At 40.8% G+C, this 20,779-nt stretch overlaps 1 protein-coding gene across 2 annotated transcripts in view; it reads right to left on the bottom strand.

The window, feature by feature from the left end:
- The window catches only part of RNF150 (ring finger protein 150), a 116,943-nt gene extending 96,685 nt beyond the window's left edge, over window positions 1-20,258 (bottom strand). For both annotated transcript variants that reach the window (XM_059843827.1, XM_059843826.1), the window contains exon 1: window positions 19,607-20,258. In XM_059843827.1, the coding sequence (XP_059699810.1) occupies window positions 19,607-20,072 (466 nt within the window). In that variant the 5' untranslated portion in view covers window positions 20,073-20,258. The remainder of the gene's footprint in view (window positions 1-19,606) is intronic.
- Window positions 20,259-20,779: the final 521 nt, after the last annotated feature.

Below are 20,779 nucleotides of genomic sequence, written 5' to 3' on the forward strand. Positions count from 1 at the left end.
TGTGTTTTATTCAAATATTGCATTTAACATGAAATCTATTATTTCAGTAGGAGGGGAGGAACATGGGAAAAGACATTTGGTCCAACTATAGTTTGATGTGAGCCTGTTTAATGTAATTGAGTGGATTATTTTCCCCCTTTACAGGCATGTTTTTCTCTTTTTTTAAATGTATAAAACTACAAATTGGTAGATCAAAGCAGAATTTCAGAATGTATATGAAAATGATATTATTTAAAAATTAAATTACAAGAATAACTTATGAAAGAAGTGAATACAAATAGACTTCAGCTGAAAATGGAGGAAAATTTCAGTCTTACTAAAAAAGGAAAGCAAACCAATCTTGGTGGGTGCTCAAGCATATGAAAAGAGTAAACATATGGAACCAAAACTATCAAATAGGAAGCTTGGAGAAGCAAAGTGCTATAGGGATGGGAATGATCTAGCAGTACAGAATGAAGAAGATGCTGGAGGGTTGGAATCCACACCTAGGCACACTCATGGAGTAGTTTGGCTACTCCACCATTTTTGCACGTTTCTCCATTCTCAAAATTGAGTGTTATTTATTTATCCTTGGAAAGAAAATTATTCAAAACAAAAACGAGATAGTAATTACTAGCAATTTTGAAAGTTACAAATCCTTCTTGCAGAGAGACACCATAAAAAGGTCATAAGTATTGTATTAATTAATTGTGAAAGTCTACTTAATTAAGTATATTTGTTTGCTACTTGGACTCTTGCTCTGCAGTGTGATCTTTAGTGTAAACTGCTGCTCATACACACAGTCCAGTGAAATTTAAGGAGCACCATCTGGGTAAAAACATACACTGAGTAATACTATAAATAGATCAAACAAGTTCATTACATCCATCATACATGCCCACATGAGTATTTTCAGCATGAGGGCCTGCACTGTAAAACAAATCTCTCATTATCCTACAAGGAACCTTGTCTTTTAGTTAAGGCTTTTACCTAAGGATCTAAACACTTCTAACAGGATTTTTAATTTCCTATCTGAGCTTACCAGGGAGTACACATATCCAGACGGAGAAGAACACAGAGACCACTCTCTGACTCATTTCTAATCAAGCAGTTGGAACAATATAGGAACAACATTAATCTCGTTTTTCTCAAAACTTAGAAACTCTTCTCCAGATGGAATCTCTTGCTTTTAGTATTCTGAAAAGCTGACAAATAGAAGGCAAATTCCTGTCCCCACTCTGTTACACCTGTGCATGTACAAGTTCCAGGATTGCATTATGAGTTGTCTGTATCAAACATTTTATTTACATTTCAAAACAACACATTTTATTTACATTTCAGAACAACAAATTTTATTTCCATTATAATACCTGAAAGGTTAAGGACTCAGGTTGGCTGAGACAATTTGTTTTCTCTACCTCTCCTGAACTGAATTCCCCCAAGTCAGAGAAAGAGACAGAAGAGGGGTTTCTTAGAATTTTCTATTTTTTTTAAAAAGCTCTATTTTTTCTTTTTTTCCCACGTCCTGCAGAACTACAATTGAAATGAATCACAAAGCAAACCAGCAAAAGTACTACCACCATGCAATGTGCAGATCAAAAACAGGGTTGTTTTTGTCCACGAAGATCATTCTTGGCCAAATAATGATATGGGATCTCTACATCCTTGGCTCTTTCATGAGTTTGATACCAGGTGTGGGTTACCTGCTGTAGCTGGTCTCCCTGGAGGAGGTTACCATTTTTTGAGATACATGTGTATGTGAATAAGGACACAGGCATACACACATCTGTACCCACAGGCAAAAGATTAATGCTGTCTAACCCTAAATAAAGATATTTATGCCTATATGGGAGTGATATGCATAAATGGGTCCAAATCTGCTTTAAACAGGCAGAGTCCTTCTTCTATACTTTGACAAGAACACGGCGATGCAGAAATAAATTCAGAACTAAATTCCTCTTCAGTCAGAAATACATTCCTCTTAGCGCATGCTTCTCAGGCAAATTCATAATGCTCTGCTGATGCCTAGTGTGTGTTGCACGTGTTCACATTTAAACAACAAAGCTTTTGTCACAGTTACCTGTCAATATTTTCGGGCTTCACCAAAAGGTACGTTTTTGCCCACACTACATTTTGTACAGCTGTGACTGATTTTGTATGGTTGATTATACGGTTTTCCTCATTTCTCTCTGAGATTTAGGCATGCTTTGAGGATGATGAAAACAAAATCATGTAACATAATGCTGATACCACAGTACATTGCTAATTAGATACTTTCTTTTTAAGTCACAAATTAATACCCATGCAGAGCTTTTTACAGTACCTACTGATTATAAGAGTTTTCCATGCTGGATCTATCTGCAATAGATAAGGCAAAGGCTATATTTCCCTACTGAAATCTCATTATCTGAACATGTACTGCAGCCAGAAGGTTCAGAGTTTGAATGTGAATTTCATAACTATCTAAATGACTTGAAACAAGAATCTTATATGAAACATTTCAGATTTAAGATGTTCAGAAACTAAATCTTGCCCCAAATGTAGCAAATTTTAGTACACAGGAAAGAGCTGAAGATGTCAAGGGATGTACTTAAGTTGCACAGTTGATTCCAAAGCAAGGTTTGCTTTAAGCCAATCTTCAATGGTAGCTTCTAGTTATTCCCTGAATACTGAACTCAGACCTTGTATCATGCAGTTTCAGATACTTACATGCTATTTCACATGCCTGTTTCCTCTCCCCTTAAAAAAAACACAAACCAAACCAACAAAAAAACCACAAAAACAACAAACCAAACTAAAAAAAAAAAAAAAAAAACAAAAAAACCCACAACAACAACAACAAAAAAACCTAACAAAACCCAACAACAAACATAACACACTGGCTCCCAGAAAGGACTGCCAGTCATAACTATTGAAAGTTTTCCTCTGCTGGTAATATTAGCGTTGCTCATGTATTGCTGTGTTTGGATTGCATCAGAGATAAATTCAGCCCATAGAGAGAGGACATGAAAGGCAGATAATTCTTTTTACCTTGGTTCTTGTATGACAGCTTATGTCCTCACTCCTCGATTACTTTTCTGCCTCTGATGACTCAGTATCTACATATAAGCTGATCAGAACTACAAGCTGAAATCATGAACTTCAGCTACCCTGTTATTTCCATGCTCAACCACCTATCTGAATCCCTCCTTTGATTTCTCATACTTGTATGTAATTGTAACATTTCTGTTAAGCACTGCTGTGTATCTGATATTTCTGTCTGAATTTAGCCTCCTACAATTAATGTGAATCAAGGAGATCAAAAGGCAAAATGTCTACCGGATACAGCAGTGCCTCTACTGAATGAGAGACAGTGATTTCTCTCATTAGCAACAACCTTGATTAGCAGAGAATTTCACTGTAATATGGCACGCTGAAGGCTTACAGAGAGGTTAAACAGTTAAAGATTTCCAAAATGATGGTGTAATGAAAAATCTGAAAACAGCCCATTTGCACTACAAAACATCATTCAGTACCTTGTAATCAGACTCTGAAAAAGAGAGAGTGATCTGAAGTATGTTAGAGAACCCAAATGAGATTAATGTAGCAGTGGTTTTGAAAATCCCACAAGCTCTCAAAACAGACTGGCATCACTCAAAACACAATATGCATGTCAGGATGAAGGCACTGAAATCACCATGTGGTATTGCCTACACTGTGGTCTCTTTAGCTGAATGGTATTTCTAGAAAACTTGTGGAAAAAAAAGAAAAAAGAAAAGATCACCATCCAGCCATGTATTTCAAGATCTAATAACCAATAAACCTCTGTCTGGAACAAATTCAGCCCATATTAAATGCCATCTTGGTCAGACAGGGAGCAGTTTAGAAATGACCTCTGCTAGGCTTAATGTGGATAGATGTTGTCTCTGTAACTATTTCTATGACAACTGTCCACATTTATTTGGTATATAAATGGATGGCATAAAACACAGATTCCACTCCTTCACTGGAGACAGTGAATGCTAATTTTCAGCATTCTCATAACAACCACCACAGAAGCAATCCCCTCGTGATGAGGCTGTCATCATTGCCATTCCTATTTAGTATACCAGTAAGTGAAGAAAGGTGTGAAAACCATATTGCTCTCTCTCTCCAAATTTAGAGCAGGTATTTTTTGCAGTGCATCCAGACAGTACCTGCTCAAGATTCTGGAGATTTTATCTCAACTATGACTTTTGTCAGGCAGCACCCTCTCTCCCTGCCCTTGGAGACAATCTAGCAGGGATGTGCATCTTGCACACTAAGCTTCTCAGCCCCTTCCTAACACAGCTCTAACAGTACCACAGCTTCCAATTCCTTTCACTTCACACAAAAGCCATAAGCTTTGCAGGAACTAAATTTTAGCTGTCAGGAGATTTCAGAAAAAAGAAAGTTTTGAAGCCCACTGTCAGAAATACACATAAGACAGGACCTACTATTCTCAAGCTCTTCAAAAGGCAAGAAAATGAACTTCTCCCTATATCATAAATGTAACAATGACTACATATTTTACAAATTCACTTGAGGCCAGATGGACCCTTTGTTGAATGTGCTGGAGAACTCAATGCCAGTTAATATTTACAGGCTCAGGGCACTCACAGGCTGACCCATCATTTTATGCAATTACAGAATTATCTTCATGAAGCTCTGGTGCTGTCTGATGGTTTGCTTGAATCCAACAGATGTGTACAATTCATATGAAATGCTGACTCCTGATACTTCCTGATTGCCTATACTCCTGATTGCCAATACTGGTGAAAGCCTGGTGTTATGTTTCTTGGTGGCTCTTCTGTACTTGACAAACTTTTAAATACTGTGAGGGCAGCAGAAGATGTAATGAGTTCAGGTATTCATTTTACTGATTTAACTATTTGGCAATGAAATCATTAGGAAGGTTTGCCACTGACTTCAGCATGGTTAGGATTTCAGAAGTGAGGTTACAAATCAGCGGCATAGGTAAGTGCATTTGTGGAAATCAGCAATCTCAAAATGCTTTTTCTAAAGGAAAGATTTGGGAGTTGGAATTTACAGGACAGTTATTGGAATTCTTTTCATAACATGCAAAAATGTAATTAAATTAAATGGGAACTTTGAAGACTCTTAAATAGTGACTAACCTGAAAGTTCAGAAATCAGCACCTGAGCTGGTCTGAAAGCAGTGTGCATATGGGAAGTATGGCCTATGAAAAGTCAGCATAGAGACCAGTCTAATCCCAATACTCCATGTATGAGCAACTGAGATCAGAATACTGCTGCTGGAAATGTTTTTCTTTCCCATGAACTTCTTGTGACTTTTCCAGTCATTTGTGTGCTTCTTCAAAGCAGTTGTAAAAGTGGACCTAAAACTCACCCACCTATTTAAAACTTCATACATTCTTTCAGTTTTCATGCTATCAAGTCTGCACTGAGCAGCACCCTTTCCCAAAAACAAAAAAGTATAATCTCTTCACTACTAGAGCCTGGAGGTGCTTACACGCTGTGAATATTATCCATTTCAGGATAGGGACATCGCCATTATTAAAGATAGAAACCAAAATGAAATTGTAATTACTTTTTTTTAAGTTGACTTAATATTGTGCACTTTATGAATAAAGACTTAATGCACTCTCAGATCCTGAAATTCTTGCCAATCAGTGGCGATAACTGTTGGATAACAGCATGAACATCAGGTTTATTTATAAATTAATCAAACCTGCAATAATTCACTGATGGATGGATTACAATTCTGTTTCATTAATCAAGGAGATATTGGAGAAGGCAAAGTAGGGCCCAGACCTGTGAAGAGCTCCACACTCACAAACAGATACTAATCACCTCCACTGGCATGGGAGGCCATTCACATTATGGATTATGGAACATCTTTGAAGCTTTTGGTGATAAATACAGATTTGCAAAGCACTCAAGACACTAAGGAGTCACCTCAGGTATTCATTAACACTTGTGTATCCTAAATTAACATTTGCCTGGTCTAGCAAGTCTTTCTGTGAAGTTAACGCAGTTGTTGTGGGGCACCCGTATGTACTTAAAACTATTTAGAAGTAATAATTGGATTATTTCCAGGAAGAGCCCTTTAACTATATATGGCAGATAGCTTTTTAGGAATGTCTAAAGGAGGAACACCCGTTAATTTTACACTTCCCTCCTCCTTGGTTACAGTTTCCCATCATCTCAACATAACCCAAACAATGTCTAAATGGCTAAAAGTTCTATCCAAAACTGGTATGTACCACTGGGAACATTAAGGAAACCTGTCCTGAATTTCTGAAAGCAAAATTAAGTTGACAGACTGATAAGGCCACAAGGAAGGATGCAAAATTTTACCTACTGGAACCAAAACTGCAAAACATTACAATAATTGTTCCCAGACTGGAATGGGTGTAGATTAAGGAGCTGCTGCTGTGTGATTGGCCTTAGAGATACTTGTATTTCCAATTTGGGCAACTCCCTGATTAGCAAAGAAATGCTGTGTGGCTATTCTAAATGACATTAACTCCTCTAGCTCACCTAGCAAGTACAAATGACTGGTTGATACACATCTTAAGTCATATTAAGCCAGCTGTGATTGTTCCTCTGCATGCATTGGTGACAAACATCAAATAAAACACAGTGGAGAACAGACAGCATCTGGGTTTGAAAGGGTTTGCGTGGCCAGCTTTTTCATAGATGGAAGGGGCGCAGTGTTCAATGGAAGCTGAGAGGCACCTTTGCTTCATATTGTGATGCAGACATGGCTGATAAGCCAGAAGGGAGAAGCCAAACTATGTGGAGAAAGGAAAAATAATTAAACCATCTCTTTTAATTGGTATTTATTAAGAACCACTTTAATGACATATATAAAGTATATGTATCTTATTTTTACAATTTCAAATAAAGTGCTTATTGTAAGGATCTCGAGTACTCACAGTGCTATAGGAGGGCATAAGCTTCACCTGAGATGACCACACTAATATTCTTAGTAATAAGCCTCTGGGCTATGTCAGACACTTCTACATCTTTCAGAGATGACATTTCCTCACAGAACCACTTTCAGTGACATTTAGTCAAGGTGCTTAACTTCTTGTCCATTCTCAGAGGAACTAAATGTGAGCTTAACTATAACTATTTGTGCAAACTGGGCATATATAACAACTGGGCATACAATAACATTTTCCGCAACTGGGCCATGAAGCATTCTCCAAATTAATTTAATGTAATGTGGACGTTAGAAATAATTTAAAAATACCTACTACTGACTTTTATGATAGCCAAATCACTAGCTTACTAATGTGAGAAGTGGTTTTTAAGTATTGGTCTCATTTGCAAGGAAGAGATTTTAGGAGTTGCTGTATTAGTCCAGATAAGATCCCATTAAAATTGCCTCCCTGCTATCATTACTACCAAGAAGACTATTGCTTTACACATGCACAGTAGCTCCTGTTTTGTGGGCTAATCCACAACACGTTTGGCGACTGAGAGCCGAAGATAACAGCTTTGTGATAGAATTTGCAGAGTTGTCTTTGCATTGGCAAAAAATATTCCTGGTTAGTGGCCAGAATATGGAAAGACAACAGTAATCATTGTGCTAATTCAACACAGCATTGGTTAAGAACTAAGAACAGATGCTGCACTTCAAATGTACAAGGTACTCAACAGGAGATATTTTCCACTAAAAATTCAGGGCTTGCTTTGTTATTTTCTGTAAGTCTAATAGCAGAAAGATGGTTACATAAATTAGTTAATGGGAATGAAGCTCTTAATTATTGCAGAAAGAAGTGATGTCATGCATATTTAGAAACCAGATAAGACCAGTTCTCTGGCACCAAAAATTTCTTTGCACTAACAACCATCAGAAGCCATAATTTTGGAAATAAATAGTTATGTAGTCATATTTTGTTTTAAAAATTGTCTGGGCTCTTATACCTTGCATCTCAGTAAGTTCTGGTCATTAGACCAATATAGGAAAAAAAAAAAGGGGGGGGGGAGGGAGAAAAAAAGGCTGTTGGGGTATACAGTCAAGAAAAGAGAATGTTTTAGATGGAAAAAAATACACAAACCCCCACTAATATTGAAAAAAGAAATTCTCCTGTGTATCTTCTTAAGCAGGGGTCAGTAAGTCAGGAGAGTGAAGATGACAGATGAGCTCCCTGAAGAATCACTGTGCCCTAGAGGATCCCAGCTGCCTTAGACAGAGCTCATGGCTTTCACAGGCAGTTAAGCTGTTTGGTGGCTTTCCCTGTCTAATTCACCTGTGGATCTAGCTGGGCAGCACTCTGGGAGCAATGCAACCTGCCATTCCCAAACAGGCAAAACTGCTAAATGCACAGAGAGTAAAAACATACAAGCTCAAACTGGAGCTGACCAAGAACATCATCATCTCAAGGAATGATCCCACCACCTGTAAAGGCAGCAAGGAAGGATTGGGACAAACAGCAGTGAAGCAGCAAACAAGAAAATGCCTAAGATCATGACAGTGGGTGCCAGTGAGAAATGGGAGTCAGTGCAGAACTGAAATGAGGTTTAAGATATATGGATTTAGTCAAAGACATTTCACAGTCAAAGACATGTGAAAGTCAAAGACATTTCACAGTCTCTGAGAGGAAGACTTCCCACATGATGGGGAGACCACAGGCTTTTATTTTCTCATCAACATAAATTCACGTCTCCAGATTCAGGTTCATCCATGTGACTTTTGTCTAATGGCTATTTCAGCTGTTTTCTGACAAAGTGAATGATGGTACCATCATGTTTTAAACTATGTTTTGAACTATTTCATCCTCACCTATGATAGCTTTGCTGCTCTAGGTTGCGTTCCATCACAGTATCTCCTTGTGCTGGCATTCAACATTTCAAAGTTTTAGAAGAAAAAGGCTTTCACATCTCTCATGCTGCAAGACAAACTTCAGCAAATGGCTGGATGCTTATAGACATCTCTCTGCATTTGCTACCTATCTACAGACACAAAAAATAGAAGCGGCTCACACTGTTTTTATTGGAAGTGCCTTTTCTTGCAGTTTCCTCCCGATAAGCAACAGTCACAAAGAAATACCAAGCTGACATTGGTTCATCACTGTCACCCAGCTGAGGGCTTCGCAGAGATTCTGTTGTAAAAAGCTGATGCTTCACTCCATAGAGTTTATCTCTGCCCATCATACAGTGCTTCTGCGAGAGCGGTTTTGTGTCTCCAAGTGTGGAAAAGAGTTGGGTAGTAGTTCCAGAGAAGTACCCTAAAACCATAAAAACTACTATGAACACCTTCTTCAACCTTCCTTGTACAAATACCACCATAATTTCCCCAGAGAATGGGGTATTTTTACCAGGATTTGGCATTTAGAGAACTATCCAATCCCATGAAAATAACATTAAGGTGCAGGCAACCATTTATGAAATTGCATCATACTACAAGCCTGAATTTATTTCACTTGCATTGACAGCTACTGATCCCTGTTATGCCCTTGTCTGTGAGAGCAATCTTTACCTCACACTGAGTATCATTCCCATGTATATCTAGACACAGTACTGAAATCTGCTAGTAAAGACAAGCAGCAAGGGCTAAAGACCCCACACAGCTTAGGGTTTGCACAGTAGGAAGACAGAAAGCTGCTGTCACATAGTCACAGGGAAAAGAAATTCAGCACTGCAAACCTCAGGTCAGTACCTTTAAATAATACTGATGATGATGAGATGCATGCATAGATTCCCAGAGAAAAGTGAGTCGGGAAAAAGTCAGGTCTGTGCTCTGGAAGGGTGCTAGTATCTAAAGCTGGTAGAAGCTGATTAAAATGTAATATATCACCAAAAAAAGGAAAAGAGAAACCAAACTGCTTCTGAAACTGAAATTCAGCAACATAAAATATTTACTAAAAGAAAATTTTTATTCGAACCAGACCTGTAAGACTTTTCCAGAGAGCAAAAACTTTGCAAAACAGTTTTCTGTCAAAAATCCATTTCACTACCTAAGAAAAACAGTTCTGATAAGAAATATTTCCCATCAGTTTTTCCAGCATCCAGTGTGCAGGGAAACTTAATCTTCTTCCATAAGAGCGTGAAAGAAAGGAGATCATTATTTAGTCTCTTGAGAATTAATGAAAAAGACTTAGGAGTGTTCAGCACAAACCCCTTCTATGCACAGCAAATGCGCTATGTCTGTCACTCTTCTGAGGACTTCCCAATTGCTGGTGTTCCACTCCTCTAAGCCCCCCTGAATAGCAGACAGCAGATGCTCTTTAAACCCAGAGTCAGCCGCAAAGGAAAAGCCACTAAAAGAGCATAATCCTGCTCTGCTTCCTCTTACAGTCAATGCTTATGCAAAGCAAATAGCCTTTGGCTCCTTCTGTCAACCTGGTAAGGAGTGGGCAGAAAGGAAAAAAAAATCAAAATAGTAGAAAACCAGGTGCAAAATGCATAAAGGAAGGCATGGGGAAAAGGGTGAGAAGTCCAAGGAAAAGATTTACTGGAAGCAGGGATAACAATTTTAAAAAACCCAACAAAGCAAAGGAGAGAAAAAATTAGGTAGAAAATAAAGGGGTATAGGATTAAAGGAAATAAAAGGCAAGGCAAATACATCAAAGACAGCATTATAAAAAGACATAATACATTTTACTCAGACAGCTCCTCATTTTCCAGCATAAGAAATTTTGATAAAGTGTTTAGTAAAGGTATGGATTTGATGGACAAGCAGATGGTACTTCAAACACATGGACACATAAAGAGCAATAAGAGACCAGGCACAGAGATTATTATAAAGTCTCACAAAAGCTGCCTCTATCAAGGAACATGATAACGTCTGGTAAAACTAGGAGACAATAAGATTATAATAAAAGCTTAAAAAGGCACAAGAGGGGAAAGCATGCTCTGTGCAAGTATAAGAAGCAATCATGTATGTGTCTGCAGCATCAGACCATCCTGTTTCAAGATTGATTTATTTTTGAGTACAAACATAGACATGTACTAGAAATATGGCCGAAGATTTAAGATTCTCTGAAAAACAGGTTTTTGAAAGGGCAAAGGAAAAGCAGAAATAAATTCTGTCTTCTAATAGAAGCTACTGAAATGGAAAAGGAAGAAGAATAGGAACATTTTAGCTAGCATCACAGGATGTAAAACCAGAGAGATCTTTATCAGATAGAGAACCCTTGCATAACTGGAAAATGCAAGAAATCTTTTATAGTGAAACTTGTTAGACACCCAGAGATTTGATCTTGAGAATCTGGAAATGCTCTGCCACTATGAGAATAACAATTAGGTGCAAAAGCTTCTCAAGTGCTCCACAAATCAATTTAACCAAAACAATAAAACCGCAGAGCTTATTGTGCCTGGTCTGAACCCAGACAACCCACATAATCAACTAATGCTGACACATTTTACAGCAATCTTAAGACTAGGCATATATGTTATTTAAAGATTAAACTACCCACTAGAGTCTCGAATGCATTCTGAACACTCTGGCTGTGTAATGTCAGGCATATTCAATGGTAAATAACAGTGACCATGTTAAAAAAAAATATTTTTTTTTGGACAAGGACTGCAAAATGAAACAACAAATAGAGGAGCACAATTTAGTGATGTGTGATTTATAAAGCTGGAAGCCAGAGATTAATGTGATGAATAATTCCCTTAATGATATAATACGTATATATGGTGAGATATTCTTAAAATGACTTGCAAAAAAGAGATGGCTTGTAAGGAGAGACTTGAACAGTAAGAAGCAAACCAAAGAGCATATAAGAAGGGAGGAAGGCTAAGATTAGAAACAAATGATGAGGGAGGAAGAATAAAATCCTATATGATTAAACCCATTTCAGTGACAAATGATGATGGTTCATAGACAAATATGTCAGTAGTATGGGGCTGTCTTGGCAGAAAACCATACAAAAAACCCTGCTTTGTTAGGGAGCACTCCACTGCTGAGGTCCTCTCTCATGATAAAGGCTCACAAACCATGGAATACAAATTATTTTTAAAAAGCTATGTCTCATTAAGTGTGTAGCACAAGGGAGCACTTGCCACCAACCCTATTCCATGTATCCCTGGAGAAACTGCATTCCTGTGCAGATGTAATGTTTCTATCTACTTTAAGAAGTATACAAGACGTACTCAAGCCAGAATTCTATGGAGTTACATGGCAGCAATTTTTGTTTCTGGGGTTTGGAAACTAAAAAGATAAACTTTTTTTCCTTCTCATTTTGCCTCAAACTGAAAATACCCTTCCAATTTACAGCAGGACTATCTTGTACATAAACACAGTTAAACACATCAAATTCAAGACCAAAACTCTGACAGACTCTCAGGTCTAGCATTATAATTGAATATCACTATGATTATACTGTCAGAGGCAAATGAACAAGCACTTCAGTTTATTGACATTATTTACTGGCCACTCTTGAGAGGGAAAAGAAAAAGCCAATTATTTTTAAAAGCTATTATCTTTAAGTAGCACAGAATAGAGTATGCCAGCTTTTCATATTTCAGTGTGAAATAACAATATAACAGTTTAATTTTTTCATCGTCTCCTTCATTTCTCCTCAGTTCAGTTTTCTAAGGTTTCAAATAATTTACTGAAGAGGAGACAGAAAGTAAAGAATGCCTTTGATAGGCCTCTCCTGTAAAACACAGCTGCATAGTATTGATGTTTCATAAGCAAAAAATATTTACAACCTATCTATTAGAACAGGTGAATGGAGAGGTGTTTCCCTTACCCATTTTTGAACTAAAAAACATTGTTTCCAGCAGTTGGTAAGAAGCCAATCAGTAATTTTCATCTGGCTGAAGAATTACTTCTACTTATACTAATGTGGCCAGTGCATCAGACAGTAGATATATAGCTGGTAGATTTAATACAGTGTATTTTTAAAGTTAAGGTTGCATCCAAGAGGTTTGGGTTTTATCCTCCAGGTAAGAGAAACTGCAGTTCTCAAGAGAATTACATTATGAGATACTACATCCAAATGCACTCATGAAAGGTAGGATACTCTGAGGGATCCTTGACCCCTGCTCATCCACATTCAGGATCCAGTCAAACTGTGCAGTGCCTGACCTGAGGCTGAACCATCCATATTTCTTTTCCAGAGAAACCAAAACACTAAGGAGTGAAATGAGAACACTGGTCATGAACAAAGTCCGGGATCACATCCCACTGCAGAATAAAGACATAGCACAGTAAAGCCTGTTTGCACACAACCACTTGCAGAATATTTTGCCATTTCTTTCTTCTCACAATTGCCATATAACTCCCCTGTGACATACAATGGATACAGTTGGCTTTTAACCTTATCCTTTAGTTGCTGTGCCCCTGTGGAAGTTATGTGAATTTAACATTACTGCAAGGTATAGTATTCCTAATTAACATCTTTGTACATTTTGTATCTCTTGCCTCAGAACCACTCTCCTTACACAGACTGCATTTGTTTCTGAAGCACCACAAAACTCTCTCCTTTGCAGGATGCTAAGCAAAAAGCACTGTGACGGTAGTGGATGGTAACACTGTAGGAAGCAGCCCTGCATTAGTAAGGTAAGATTTCATGGACTACTCAGTCTTTTCCATATCTGATTTCTATGAGTCAGTGATTGTATTGTTCACTCCATTCTGCACCAAAGGAGTCATCAAGTGACTGTTACTCAAATGTAGCTGAAAGGGCAGAAGCGGGGCTTGTCTTGAAATGATTGCTGTTTCTGTGCAGGTTAGCTATGCAGAAATTATCGGGAAGTGGAGAAGTTGCTGGGCTATCCCTTCATAAAGACTTAACTCTTCATCAGCCTGGCTCGTGGTCTACAGAGGCAAACATCACTTGAAACTCAGTCATCTCACATGACAAAGCACCATGAGCTTCATCAGACAAGTGCTACACAATAATGGGTTCTTTTAGGCCCTTGCTTACATGAGAAAAGTACAAAGTGTCCTCTTCTCTCACCAGGAAAAGACTTTTAAGAGAGTGCCAACACTGAACTAGCTAGTTTTCTCTCCCTTTTTTGCTGAAAATGTTCCCATGCTCTGTGATGTGAAGGGAGGTAGCACAGAAATATATCTGCATCAGTTAGTGAGCTACACTAAGCCATAGACTGCCACAATATTCTAATAACCCAAGCTAAGATATACCATTTTTAAGACAAAATATCAATGGGACTAGGACAAATCACTGCTTTCTCAAAAGTAAGCCATTCTCCTAAGGACTAAATAGCAAAAGGAGTTGCTCCAGATTACCAGTCAGCAGTTAATGTGGATGTGGATACAGTTTTGTTCCTGAGGAAGATTTTCTTCTTGCTGTGTCACTTCCTACTGCAGAGATCTGAAGACAACACTTGTATGAATGTCACTGTATATAAATGTTGCAGATAACCAAAGCAGAAATCTAACTGCTTTTGCAATCAATAGCCTTGGAGGATCAATGAAATCTTCAATGAATCAGTACTTCACCACTTTGTAGGGAAAGCTATACCTTATTACTTGATGCAAAGCTCAGTGTCCTTCCACTGTCTGACTTCCCACTGTCTGCAGTGAGCCCTGAAGGAGACACAGGACCCCCACTGTGAGGCTGAAAGATGCAAGACTCAGTAAGGTAAAAAGTGTCTCATCTATTGACAAAACTCAGTGCCCCAGCTGAAGTGGCTGCCCCACGTAGTGCCAGGGACTAGTATTATTTTGTTGTTCAAGTCCTTGGGGGTCAAATTAATTCCTTTCAATTCAATTTAACCTGAACTAGTTACCTAACAGCACAAGGGCCCTCTCCACCTGGCATAGCTGAACACATGGGCAGTAAAGCAGTCTAGAACCTCTTCAGAGCAGAACTAGCAGCACAAGCATGACTCACCAGGGAATGCAGTGGGACAGCCTGTCACCTAGAAATCCTGAATTTTAATAAACACAGAGAACTAGAATTTCAAACACTGCAGAAAGCCAGGCCTACATGATGGAACCAGCAGCTCTTCTGAGTTCTAAGGATGGCAGTACTTCCCAGCAATGCCTCAATGGACAGGGCTCAAAGATGTACTAATTTCCATTTCCCTTTCCCACTGAGTAAGTTTCTATTAGGAATCAATTTCGGGTGCCTGGAAAAGAAAAAAACTGTGGCAGACTCTGGAAGGCTGAAATCTCCAGCCCACGGTTAATTCACACTTTTCCATAGGTAAATTCAGTGTGAATGCTCTCAGTGCATTTTCCTCATTAGAATTCCACAAAAGTTTAGGAAAACAATTGTTTTAATAATGAAACAAATGCAGCTACAATACTGAATTAAGTCTGTAAGGAGAGAAATCTTCAACTTCGGTTTTTAATTTGCACATCAGTACAAATCTACAGGGCAGGCCAAAGCCCAAGCTATTGGCAACACATCTTAAAATATGTAAAAGATAAGACTAGTCATTGATCAAGGAACAAAAATCTGAGTACAAAGGAAGAGGCTGTTATTGAGCTGAATGCTCCCAGTTTGAGTCTGGCCCCCTTCGCAGCACGTGTGAAGGACACATTTGAATTTGCAATGGGATTGCCATACCCTCCTCAGGCAGTCTGGCACATACACTCACTGCACTTGAGGGCCAGAGAGGGAGGGGAGAAGTCAGAATCATCTTAGACCACTTATGAAACCCTTGTGTGTACAAGCCACCACAAAACAAATGAAGCATCTGCCCATTATTGCAAAGAGTATGTCATAGGAGAGGCATGTGACTTAAAATTTGTGATGGGATGCCCTGGAAAAGCAGAATATGGAGAATTCAACACTGCCTGACTAACATATGTTCCTGGTGCAAATACATAGGATGCAATTTACTTCACATGTTAACAATATCTGTTCTGTGAGATAATCTGATGCACCTCAGAATTCCAACTGAATCTTAGAAACTATGTAGAATATTATAGATTTGATTTTTACCCACATATGAATCGTGTACAATCACAGTTAACTTTCCTTGCCCCAAGCACCTGACAGGTTCCCAAGTCAGAAAGGGTCCATGTAGGTTCCCTCAAATACAAACTGTAGAGAAGGAAGTTCTCACCTTGAATTACCTTCTGGAAGGCTCTCACTGTCTCTTTTCAGAGGTCAGAGGAAATGTTAGGATATAAGCTACAACAGGTAGTAAGACTACTGCAAATTAATACTAAATTATTAAATGTAGACACAGTGGCTGGGGCCTTTCCAAACCTAGATAATGGTTAATTTGGTCTGAGTAGGAAAAAACTTCAATGAGAAACCCCAGCCAACACCATGGATTTCTTCTGAAGAAAAAAGAACATCCACTATATTATTACTTTTCTGCTAGGAAAGTTGATCTAGAAGAAATGCAAAGCACCTGAAATAGAAATTCTAGGTGCTTTTTTTCCTTCTCTGGTTGGAGCCTACTTAGTCGAAATGCAAACAAAGTCATACTCACAGCTCCTATGCCATCCTTCAAGCCAATAAAAATAAAGATGCCTGTTTGCACAGGCTGTAGCAGATGATATTCAAGCTAAGGACATCCTAGCAGAAAAATCCCAAAGCTCCACATTCCCTGTGAATGTAGATGTCATAACTCCACCTCATCCTTCTTGGTGTGCTAGCAGTGACCTCAGTACAAGTTCCCTGAAAGCAAAGTCTTTCGATGGGGTGACGGAACTGGTTCAAATTGCACACTTTGTGCTGTATGCTCTATAAATAAATCCGGAAGAGTTGTATTTTAAGATTTCCACAACAAGCTTTGATATAATACTACCCTGGTTTTGATTTGGGGGTGGTGGGAGGGAGGTCTATGAAGCCTCCTTCAACTTCACACACAGCATCTTGCTACAGTTGCCTATAGATTTCAAAATCAGGAGGCACTACATGAGCAATGAGACATTGGCATGCACTGCAGCAGAAAACAGGAAATATAATTAAACACAGAGCCATGAGGTAAGTTCTTTGGCAAGAGAAAGAGTGCCTTGAAAAGAAAGTGGCAGGGGCAAAGCACTATGAAATGGCAAAGTAATATGGTTAGGCAGGGAATGAAGCACAGGGGTAGAGATGAAGACACGAGGGTGAGAGGAGCAGAAAAACAAGCACAGAGAGAAAGTGACAATAAGAGAAAGAAGGCAAAGCATACAGAACAGAAGAAATGTACATAGGGGATAAAAACTCTTAGGAGTAGTATTGCTCTTAAAAGTTATTTAGTAAGGGCAGAAGCCACTTTGTTATGCAACAGGATACACTTTTCTGTATAGGAAGAGTTGTAAGCTTCTATGAAACCTCAAAAAAATCTGTGAGAGAGAAATAGAAAATAATATGGAAGTAACATCATATTTCTTTTCACTTTAAAACTGTTTTTTAGGTCATATTTCACCCTTCCCTCTCAACCTCCAAGTGTTTTCCAGGATGGAATTTTCTTCTTCTCACTCCAGGATTTCGCGTGGGCAGAGCACTGCAGATGCTGCTGAACTCAGAAACCGAGAAACTGATTCATTTTTCCCTTGAATCTTGTGCTATCATTTAGACTGGGAACAAACAAATGTCAAAGGCTCCAAGTTAGAAACTTGCAGCCACAATTTTACACAGCCTGACCATCCTCTTTGTCCCAGAGTAACAGCGGTACCAGAGGGAGAGTAAAGTTCTGAATCCCTGCTAGATTGCTAAATATCTAAGAATAATTATTTTTTCTTCTGTTCCATCAGACTTGTGGTCTAAAACTCCTTTTAGTTTTGACCACGTGCAGAGGATAGGTTTTCTCTAAGGTAAGCCAAAAAACCATTATTCAACTTCACTGAACAAAAATCCTTAGAAGGAAGACAACTTCATCAAATCTATGAGCAAAGTCCTTCAGTCTCGCTGATCATATTCCACAAGTCCAGATTAATTTCTGAAAGTTTCTTTTCATTTCAGCCACTGGTGCCGTACAAACCCACTGCTGGGTATCAATTCAGTACTCAGAAAGGATTCTCAGAACAAATCTACTGGAATCATATGACATAGAAGAAGCTGCTCCCAGGATAATTGATACTATGTTCAAATTTTTTAAATCTAAGGACACTTGCAGTAAAAAAGTTTCCTCCCCTACTTCATCTTAGACTTTAAAACAAACCAAAGCTCTAACATTTTAAAAGGTTAGACACATTTTTTACTCCCACCGTTTCTTAATAAAACACCATTTGTGTGGGAAAACAGCTTAGTGCATACTTTAAAAACAGGCAAACCATTAATTAATCCAGCATGTTGGCAGTTTTAGAGAAACTTACTAGAGAAGAATAAACTATGCTGCATCTTAAGTTTTAAAACAACTTGAGCTTTACTTTGAGGATGCATAAATATACCAAGCTCCTACTACTTTATACTTCTTAGTATATAATCTGTGATACTTAAAGTAGCAAGAAGTATAATCCGAACAGCTGCTAAACCATGGGCAGGTTATAAAACATAGTTTTAGGAAGCTCAAGAGGTTATGAGTTGCTTATCTCACAAAACCAAAGGAAAACACTAAAAAAAAGCCCCATCTTCCACCAACCCTACCAAAGAAAAACTGATTTGCCCAATACAAGTGGTTAATCTCTGAAACAGGCTGGACCCAAGAGGTTCCAAAATCACTGCTTTTTTATCAGCATTATTTTAGCACTATAGTTAGGCAACAAATTGCTTTTCAGCACATCCAAGCTAACTAGTTTACTGTGGAAATGTAACATGTCATTAGAATAACATCCTGTTTTGCAGCATTTCTGTATTTCAATTTACCCCAACTCTGCTAAGATTCAACTAGCATGAAACAGCTGGGCATGATCAGTTACTGGATGGAAACCAAACTGAGATTTCGCAATAGGTGGCATCTTATCTCTGTGGCATAGACAGCTGGTATAAAAGACAAGTGACCCCTGGCAGAAAACATTGTCCCTAAATATAAATCTGGTGAACTGTTTCTAAAACATTATTTCAGATCAAGGTAGAGAAACAGTGGGAGTTTTTTGGTGGGCATAAGCCAGGGTTTAGGCTATTCTGAATGACTGGATTTTGACTGGGTTCTAGTTGACAAGCACATGTTGGGATATGACCACCCACGTGCTGACACTGCAAGCACAAACTCCACCAGAACATTCACCTGGGAGAGTGAAACACTCCCCGCATCCCAGTTCTGGACAACATATCTCATGTTCTCACCAAATCAGATACTCGATATTCCTACTCAATCTCACAGCTTTCAAATCATTGCAGCCAATACTGTGGACACCGTGTTCTCTACTTTATTACACCTCCTGATAAGCCTGCACCACAAGACTGCAACTTTTCCTCTTTCGAATCTCTCAATCACACTCGATCCCACACGGCACCTGCCAGAGGACTCTCAGGACACAACGAAACACCGGTGCCCCACAGTGGGATCAGCATCCCATTCCTCTGACTAGACCCAAACTTTGCATGTCCCAAACTTTTCATCCCTCCTGGAGCACCGGTGTGCATTGCTATGGATATGTTAGCAGCACATCCATCCTTTGCCATGGCAGCATGGAGAGGAGCTCCGTGGACCCTACGGTGGGCACCCAAAACCCAGCGACGACCACAGCCCATTCTGTTCCTTGTCAGGAGGTGCGAGAACACCTTCCCGCAGTAACTCCAACCCCAAGGATGCGGGAGGGCAGAGAGGGCTGGAAAAGGGGATCCATCCGTCTGCTCCCTCAACATACTCCTGGGGGTGGCGTGGCTCACCTGCGTGGGGCATGGTGATGGTCTCGTTGGCGTTGCTGGAGCCCACGTTATAGATGACGACGGCGGAGGCGTTCTGGGCGGCGGCGTGGCGGATCTTGTCCTTGTAGGTGCAATTTCCCCGCGGGATCAGGGCCACCCAGCTCTTGCCCGGCGCCGGGGCATTGAAGCGGGTGCCAGGGTCGCAGGCGTAGCGGTCGGCGGGCGAGGCGGAGAGAGCGACCTGCCCGCGGGCGTCCTGCTTGGGCGACTGCTCGCCGTAGCGCCCGCACTCGCTCTTCTCGCTGCGGAGCTCGGCGCTGCCGGCTGCCGGGTCGGCGTAGGTGATGTTGACGAAGGCCGTGTACCACTCCTCCTTCTCGGCCACGGTGAAGTCCAGGCACAGCAGATGCACGAAACAAAAGGACAGCAGCCATGTTGAGAGCGCCAGGCTGCGGCACGCTTGGATCACAGACATTGCCATCTTCATCTGCCGGCCACCCCGCCCTCCCGCCGGGCCGCCGCCGGTCCGTGTGTGCGTGCGCGCCCCGAGCCGCCGCTCCAAGCGGGGCGGCGCTGCTCCCGCCGGCGCTGTGCGGGACCAGCTAGCGAGCGGGAGAGGGGGCCCTCCCCTCTGCAGCCGCTGCCTAATTCATGTCGGGGCCGTTTGATTTCCTCGGGCTGGCCCCGTCTCTGCCTTCCCCTCTTCCTCCTCCCTCCTGCCCCTTCCTCCCCTCCCTCGCCCGGCCCGCACAGCTGCCTCCCCCGCTGCTGGCAGCACGGCCGGGGAAGAGCGCGGAGGGGGCGGCGCGGCGCGGGGGGAGTTCCAGACGCGCACACGGCGGCGCAGTTCCCAGTGCCGCCTCGGCCCCGGCCTGGCCCCACGGACGCGCTGCCGGCGGAGGGGGTTCTTGGAGGAAGGACTGCCGGCGGTGGGTCTACCCTCCCCAGCCCCGTGGAGGGACTCCCGGTGGAGGGGCTGCCGGCGGTGGGGGCTCCAGGCAGAGGGGCAGCGCTGCCAGGCCCTGCGGAGGGGTTCCCGGCGGAGAGGGCTTCCGCCAGAGGAGAAAAAGGGTAAAAGGGTCCTGGCAAAAGGGTTCTCGGCGGAGGGGGCTCCTGCCGAAGGGGCTCCCGGCGGAGGGGCTCCTGGCAGAGGGGCTCCCAGAGGAGTGGGAAGAGCCGGCGGCGGGAGCGGCG

Source organism: Haemorhous mexicanus, chromosome 4, assembly GCF_027477595.1.
Source record: "Haemorhous mexicanus isolate bHaeMex1 chromosome 4, bHaeMex1.pri, whole genome shotgun sequence".
Classification (NCBI taxonomy): Eukaryota; Metazoa; Chordata; class Aves; order Passeriformes; family Fringillidae; genus Haemorhous; species Haemorhous mexicanus.